Source organism: Odontesthes bonariensis, chromosome 14 (assembly GCF_027942865.1).
Source record: "Odontesthes bonariensis isolate fOdoBon6 chromosome 14, fOdoBon6.hap1, whole genome shotgun sequence".
NCBI classification, from domain to species: Eukaryota; Metazoa; Chordata; class Actinopteri; order Atheriniformes; family Atherinopsidae; genus Odontesthes; species Odontesthes bonariensis.
This window is the reverse complement of record NC_134519.1, coordinates 22722183-22731006: the sequence shown is the minus strand read 5'-3', so window position 1 is coordinate 22731006 and position 8824 is coordinate 22722183. Positions and strand designations below refer to the sequence as shown.

Genomic DNA, 8824 nt, shown 5'->3' with positions numbered 1-8824 from the left:
TGCTTATTATTCTGGAAGGGGATGATCAACAATCACGTGTGTAAGGATACAAAGTTCACATAGGGTTTTTTCAGTTTGTACAGCCATGTGGAAAAAACTGTAGCCTTTTTAAGTTGAAGGTTTTGCATATCAGGATACTCTTGTTAAAGAATCATCTGGTCATCAGTCTTAAAATGAGGTAAATTCAACCTTATATAAATCCTAACCCATCACATATTGCTCAATGTCTAACAAACAAAAAGCCAAAACGCAAAAGCAGAGAGTGAACAAAACTGAGCCAATCCTTTATGCTTTTATAGAGAGGGTAAGTAGCTGATCGAATGTAATTGATTAATTTATAATAAATTAGTGTGAGTACCTAAATAAAAGCAGAACTTTTGTCAGTTTGCTGGTCTGGAGCTTTCAGGTGTGTGTTAACACAATGCCAAGGAGGAAAGACATCAGCAATGTTCTTAGAGGAAGAATTGTTGCAGCAGGCAAAATTCCTCCACAAGGATGTGAGAGACTGATAATGTTGCACAGAAAATGATTACTTCAACTTATTGACTCTAAAGGTGGTACAAGCTACTCTTGGAGCGTGCTTCACACATTTTTTCACACATTGCTTCAGCATTTTGTCTTGGTTTTTGTTGCATGAATAATGCCACAAGTGTAATATGTCATGTGTTTTTGGTGATCTGAGGTTGCGTTTAACTAATTTTACGACCTGGTAAGGACCAGATGATGTTTTCCGAAATGTCCTGATATGTAAAACTTTACTTTTTGTGACCTATTGTGTTCTAAACCTATGGACACTGTTTCAACATCAGCTGACACAAACACATAAGAAGAAGAGACACAGGACGCAGTCGACAGTCACATCATGCTTTTATGACGAAAATGGAGCTAATTTACAAGACAGACAGTATATAAAACATACATTGAAATAAAAAAAGAACTTGTATGTGTTTTATAGACAAGTACATTTTTATTATCCTTTCATTTGAGACCAAGCAGCCATGGGACTGAGCAAAACTGGAGTGATCCCCGGAGAAAAGAGGCAGCAGTTAAATCCTATGTTACTATACCCACACTATTTACAGTTCAACAGTCATTTCCTCTGTCAGACATGGCAAGAAGGTCTACAGATTTGATGACATGATATGGCTAATTGATCTAATATGTACACTTTCTGCTCTTAGCATCCAAGGATCAGCACTCCATGGCAAAAGATATACATGTTAAAAACTGCATCAGATGGTGTAGCCAGAGAGTTTGGTATCCACAGTTTAACAGTCCCTTTGATATGCCATGAATATCCACTAAGGATGTTATCATTTGACATTATTCAATATGGCAAGGTGAACTACAAGTCTTTATATCAGCTCTGCATTTAATTGCAGCACTCCGCACTCATTCCTAGGTTTCAGGAGTCAATATCAACTGAGTCGGAGAGAAATATATGCGTACTTAGTGCACAAACCTAAAAACGAGTAATCCATAAAAAAGGGTTAAACGAGATAGGTGCCAGGATGACGCAGAGCGAGACAGAGACAGAAAAGACTAGAGAGAGAGAGAGAGAGAAAGAGAGAGGAGAGATGTGAATACCAAAACCAAATCTGACAAAAACACGTGATGTTTTTTAGGGATTTGCTAGTTTGTGTATTAGAGAGCTCCAACAAACACAGAGCTATACAGCTTCCTTTAAAGAGTGGAGGAGGTGATGGAGCGTGACACTGGCTGAGACCTGGAGAAAACGAGTATAATCCTGGCACCTTCTCGTTTTAAAAAAAAAAGCAAAATCTTCATTAAAGGTAATGTGGAAACCTAGGAATGAGTGCCAGCCAGGTCAACAGGTGCTCTGCATGCCTCCTCCTACCCCAGAGGGATTCAAAAAGAGTGACAATATTCAACACAAATCAGGAAATGTATGCCATTGATAATCCTATGCCCATACAGCATTGATCAGTCCCACCACCCTGCTTGGAATATCAATCCTATTATCTACAGCTTATACATCAGAGCATCTGTTTGTGGATAGATATGTGTAAAAGTACAATCATCCAAAGTAAACATATTACTTTTCTAAGATGCATGCTCCTTTGAATATCAGTGAATGCGAGCCATGCATTGCCCCCGGCTTTGAAAGGATTAAACCCAATTTAATTGTTTTACTTGCTCTGTTTCGACCAGTCTCATGGCAGGCAACAATGGCACCCCTGGCTCTCAATACGAGTGCAGGTGAGAGTTTGGCAATACCAATCACTGTGTACAAAAGGCATGCATAGATTCAACCTGCTAAGAACACAAGAATGAAAGTTGTCTTTTTCTCAAAGAGTAGCCAATAATTTGCAGAGCAGCTCTCTGTCATGTATAGAGAAGGGGACAGTGCTGTGACATTTTGCGGTTTATGCTATGGATCAGACTGACTCCCATTAAATCAGGGTCACAAGTGTTGCTTTTGATCAGATTGAGGCTGCTCCTGATAACTTTGCTTACAGGTGTGACACAGCAAACAATGCCCTACACCCAGAGCCTTGAGAAGGTCATACTATGGCTATTTAAAAATCAGACTCATGAAGCTAACAGTCAATTTGTATGTTATTTCACCCCCCACAAACAATTCTGATGATTCTGATTTGTCCTATTTGTTGCTGTTGCTTATGTTGACCAATAGGGGGTAGTGTTGTCACGTAAAACGGGGATATGTGAAGATATCTGGTCAAGGTTAAGATGAAGCAGTGATCTTTCCGAGGTGCTTTGAACAATCTGTGAGCAAAGCCGTATGGTTCGACCTGTTATACCCAATTATCAGCTTGTAGAATCAGTTTGCATCCCCAAATCTTTGTCCAGCTGGAGGAAATCTTGAGCATAAACAATATTTCTGTCTGACAGGTTAGAAAAGGTTAGAAAAAAGCTAAAAAAAAAAAAAAAAAAAAGCTCCAGTGTTTTATGACAGTCTGTCCTTAGTCTTCTGTTATGGAAATGGAACTAATAAGCCAAGTAATCAGCCAATCAGCCAGGCGCACTTCTCCATCATCCCATTACTGCTTGTCTCAGCTCTGATAATTCAGCTCAAGTCTAATCCAATCAAAATAGCAGCTGTAGGATGTGGAGTGAGAGATGAATTTGTTTAGTGCTTATGCAAAATCAGAAATGACAGGAGACAAAGGCTGCAGACATGCAGTTTTAAAAGTAAGACTAGAAATGGTGTCTTGGTCAAAATAATGAGAACAGCTCTTAGACAAATGAAAGCAAAGCCTTCTTTAATTTAGAGCTGGAAAGGAAACAATCTAACAAACCAAAAAAAACATGAATAATTCAGGCTTGGCTGGTGGTGATGGCATGATTATGGTGTCTGAGGGTTTCCTTATTTTGGTCTATGCCTTTGAAGATTTCCCCAGTGGAAGGTATCTTTACAGTGAGGTTTCTGCAACTGTAAATGGAGCGTCCAGACAACGGTGCATCGTCCCCTGGCAAGGACAAACCAGAGGAGCGAGCGGGGGATTGCTCAGCCTACTCTCTTAAGAAACACGGAAAAGGACATGAATCAATCTGGCCTCCACCAGCAACCAGAAACTCAAGAGAGTCTGTCAGCCAGAGTGAAGTAATGGCTTGGCTGCAAAGGAAGCTGCTGGAGCACAAGGAAATATTCTAATTTGTGACTTGAAAGAATTGTTCTGGCAAGAGTCAGTATCAGTTAAAAACATCATAATTCCACAAAATCTTCTGAAAATGAACCATGGCAAGGACATTTAAGATAAAAGATTCACCTTATATTTTTCTTTTTCAAATAGAATATAGCTCGAAGCAAACTGAGCTCCTCCAGCTTTCAAGGACTTGGGAGGCTCGAATAGATACAAATGCTTCTTCCCAACCTTGACAAAGTTTGAAATGTCACTTTTCAGGATACCTCGTTAGGCAGAATGTGCACGTAGGCTTTAACGACAATCCACCTCTTTCTACATTTGTAGAAGTGACAAGTTACCATAATGAGGAAATACATACAGTACAGTCCATGGGTTTTCACATCCAGAGAAAGATCCCAGAGTGGTGCTGTGCAGGGGGGCAAAGTTCAAGATTTGGTTCGTATGGAATGGGCTGGGTGTGAAATGGGAACCAGTTTTTTTTTTTCATTTTTCTTTTTTTTTAGGGAACCTGGGTCACCCCTTTCATCTTTTGTCTCCACTGATCCAGTCACTGCTCCACGTCTGGTGGCATCATGAGGAGTGACGAATCGTAACACTACAACACCAACTTACCGACCACACAGAACACGTGTCTACTACCACACGACCATACTCCAGCCTAATACTGTGAACAGGGACAACATGGGTAGGAATTGCTAATAAGACAGGGGACAGGAAGAGGGGAGGAGGACGGGGAAAAGGGAAGAGGGAGAAGAAGGAAATAAAATGAAATACACTCTCATCTAGGCTTACATTTGTGATTGATGTTTACACAATAACACCATCAACAACCACTACAGACATCCTCACTGTCTTCTAAACCTACTTAACACTGAGAAATACCTGGGAATGGAAACACAGGAGGATTGGCTTTGGGAGAAGAGACATCCATAAAGGAAACATCCTGTTCTCAACACCATGAGAGCCAAAATGGCTGCAGAAACCAGGCCATTTTTTTTTTTTTTTTTATTAATCTATTCTCATTCGGGCTCATGAATCTTTAACAGATGTTTGGTTATTCATCCTCACACAGAATCTGTGGTTTCATCATCTCTGACAAGGAACTAAAATGGAGTTTGCATGATTCATTTTGGAAGAGTTTGAAGTTTTCTCTCACTTGCAAATTTAATTTCCAAAACATGGATTTGTTATAAAATGTATGATTGTTTTGGATCAGAGTTTACAAGATTTTACAGCACGACCCACTAAAACATTTTTTAACATTATTCTTATTTCATCATCACACTACTGATCATATGGTGGCAAGTTAACATTAGCAGTACCAGCAATTGGTAAATCCACTACTGGATATGTTTTCTAAACTAAGGATCCATAATAGGATAAATACAGACAGCTATTGATCCAATTTGGAATCTGCTTGAATGTGATTTTACTGAGTAATAATCATGTACTGGACATCCCAAATAATTTACATAAACAAGTGCCAGAAAATCTCCACCAGATTTTAAACCACATGCACCGCATGTTTACTACTTTTGAACAAGTGTGCTCACAATCAGTGTTTTATCGTTGTAATGACAATTTTGCACATCTGAAGGAATATTAGACCTGTAATATCTAGACTATAAAATCACACTTTCACAAAGGCAACCAGCTCCTTTGTTGTTCACATACTTGGCAGAATACTTTGCTTGTTAGTGGAGGATTCCACTAGGGGGAACAGGAGAGAAATCAGACTGTTTGGAGCTTCCTGATTTAAAGGGAAAAAATAAACACGATCACAGCAGAACAGGCGACAGCTGTGGTGTCATAGATGACATGCGGTATGATTAGACCCCTAAATCAAAGACATTAGACATCTCGTGATTTTTTTTACCTATGCTGTCCCTACTGGTAAAATACATACTGCATCATAGATGCTCCAACACATGGAAGACACACGAAGGATTATTTGTATTGGCTGTAGAGTGGATGATAACAAAAGGGCTTATGATAATATGTGAGGTTATTCTTCAGGACTTTTTCTATCAATTTCATGTCCAATAATGTTCAAGCGCTGCTTTAATAGAGATGAATGGAATTTGTAACAAAAAGTCACAGAAGTTGCCAACAGAGATGACAAGCCGTTACTGCCTCTGTGATAAATATTGTCGATAGTGGCACCGGCAGTGTCCATCCATCAATGCTAATTGGTGCTGGAGCTGAATATCCATGACTGCAGCAAATAGCACCTCCAACCAAAGACAAAAGCTATGTGTCTTTTTTTTACAATGTCAGAGTGCCTTTAGACATTTGAGCATACAGCAAAATGTAACAAATATGCTGTTTTTATGTCTGATTTACTGTAATTCTTTTCTCACTGTCTTACATCTGCATGGACCACTGCTTAAGAATATTGGTTTCTTGATGATTATATTGCTTGGCCTGGTTCAGCTAATACACACACTGAGATGTGTGCATGCTCTATTTAGCGTACTTCATGAGGTGTTGAGAACAGAGCCATCCCACATGGAAAACGAGAAACTTAAATGGTAAACAGCCAAAGGGTCACAGAGAACAACAGAAGAAACCAAAAAAGGGATAAACAAGAAGCAACATAACACTTCAAATAAACGTTTTCGTCTTTTTTTTGGCAATTAAAATCACAGTACTACTCTCCACTATACAGTGCAAATGGCGTGGGTAGGGTTAACACGATTTCATTTACATTTGAACATTTCCTCGGTCTCCAGCCAGGGACCCCTCCCAAAGGAGGACCCAGTGGGGGTGTTAGGGGACAGGGGTTATAGGGGGGGATGCACTGGGCTAGGGGGGCAGAGACATTCGCACACTGGCCGTCTCAGAGGCAGAGAAAGAGCAAACGGTGACGCAATTTGAGATTTCTGAGGGGCTTTATTACTTTGTGTGTTTGTTGGCATGTAACTGTGATTATTGTTCCTAGCAGTTCCAATAACCACGATCAGGTTCTATGTTCGTGTTGGGGGGTGAAACTTTATGCAATCTGAGTGACAGCAGACAGTCTTGTGATCATCGAGGCAGCTTATCCAATGGCAGTGGTGATAATTATATCACTAAATCATGCACACACTACTGTATAAAAATTCAACCTACGTAAACTATGGCTTTGTTTCTTCACACATACATTTACATTAGTTCTCTCTCTTCGAGAATGAGTGTTATCTTTATGGCTATACATGGAGTATTGCTGGAATGTTGGATATGTGTAACTGCTCTCACTCGTTAGATTAGTTACTTCACTCTTCCTGAGAAAAGGTGCCATATGTGTCATTCTCTTCAAGGACAAGGGTGTTTGTTAGGTGAACACCGCCTTGCGAGACCGTGTGTTCTCCGTTTGCCTCTGAGTATGACCCAACTCTCCAGGCAGCTCCCCCCGGGCAGCACTGGTAAGGTCAGGTGACCAACAACACAGCAGAGAGCAGAGATGAGAAAAGAACTCATGCTGAGAAGAGAGCAACAGTGGGGCTTGTGACATAGAGGTGAGGAAGCACAGGTCAGCATGACTCATGTACTACCTCCCCTCCAACCAAGCAACCCTCCTCTATCTGCAAACCTGGGTTCCTTTGCTCTCTCTTGCATTGGTTGCTATGGTTACCATGGTGGCCTGTGCCCAGTGGGCTTGTCTTCCTAACCAAACCCTCAAAGCCACAGGCAGTCATGGCAGCTCTCGGTCAGTGTGCTCGTCCCAAACTCACACAGCTTATGTTGTGGTGAAATCTCACAAAGAAGAAAAGGCTGAATTATGTTTCTTTTATCTGTTAGTCATCCAAAGCCAGCGATTGTCTCTAGATCATATATCCAATATGTATTAAGCCATTGAATAAAATGAAATAGGATAATGTTAATGAGGTTTTTGACCCGATATAATCTTTATTGTGGTCTGAATTGATGACAAAAGGTAACGTAAGCCGTAAAGAGGAACGTTTTAGGCAGTATTTTAAAAACACGTCTTGTACAATTAAAAACTATTTAGTTGTACAAAATGACCACTCTCTTCTCAAACATGTATGCTTTGAAACGAGACTCTTAATCGTAATGGAAGTTCTGAATGGCATTTATTTCTAAAAATCCCTCTGATAGCACCAACTAAAAACGGGCAGAAAAAAGAAAGGAATCTTTTCTCATTTTCTTATTGATATAACTGAGAGACTACCCATGTTCCACAGCTCAGTAATATTGCCAATTTATAACTGATCTCCCACAATTCTTACCTCTATTGTTAAAGGCCATGAATAACAAGTAGCTCCTTAAAATTTATTATGATCAATCTCACATGTTTTAACAACAAACTGAGTAAGACCACTGTGAGTTTGAGATATCAGGGTAGTTTTGCTTTCATTCACAAACCCAATTGAATCATGGCTCCAATTTTTAATGTAGGCGTTACAGGCAGCCATGAGCCATAAAAAGGAACTTATATTGTGCTTTCAAACTTCTTTGTGAGTCAGTGGCTGTGTGTGTTTGCATGTGTTAAACACATTTCTGGGACGTGCTCATGCCTCCCCCAAGGGACCCCTGGCTGCGTTGTTTCATATCATTTTCATGTTGAACTTTCTGGCCCCTCCCGAAGAACTCCCAGTGGCGGGCTCAGATTTCCGGAAAGAGTACTCCACTGTAAAGTTGTTCCTGCGCTGGCCACGTCCCCGGCTCCACACGAACAACAGTAGGAAACAGAAGAGGACCACCCCCAGAAAAGTGATGCAACCCATTGCTGTGGAGACCAAGATGGTGGTCAGGTCCAAGGTGAACTTGAGAAAAACACGTGTGCTGTTGAGATTTGTGTCGTTGAAGAACTCGCCGCTGTACAGTGAGCGGTTAAGAAAGAAGGCAGAGGCAGCATCTAGTGGCTGGCCGCGTACTGTAAGAGTGGCGAAGTAGGTGTCATTGCCTCCGGCGTTACTAGCGATGCAGATGTATGTTCCACTGTCAGTAAGCTGTGCGTAGCGGATCTCCAGGGTGCCAGTAGGGAGAACAGTGATGCGCCCTGAACTCTTAGCAGTGATCCGTCTGCGCTGTGGGGAAATCCAGACAATTGCAGGTGTAGGTTCTCCATCAGCCCGACACAGAAAACTCACTGGCTGACCTTCTCGAGCAACCACCTGGTGGAGGTGGTGGAAAGGAGTACATGAATAAATAAATGCAGGAGATTTACAATACAGGAAAACTTTTGAGTGCTT

The 8824-nt window shown here is 40.9% G+C and overlaps 1 protein-coding gene across 1 annotated transcript in view; it reads right to left on the bottom strand.

Moving 5' to 3' along the window:
• Window positions 1-850: 850 nt before the first annotated feature.
• The window catches only part of lingo3b (leucine rich repeat and Ig domain containing 3b), a 45353-nt gene continuing 37379 nt past the window's right edge, over window positions 851-8824 (bottom strand). The window contains exon 4 of the mRNA XM_075483620.1: window positions 851-8746. Within this exon, the coding sequence (XP_075339735.1) occupies window positions 8177-8746 (570 nt within the window). The 3' untranslated portion in view covers window positions 851-8176. The remainder of the gene's footprint in view (window positions 8747-8824) is intronic.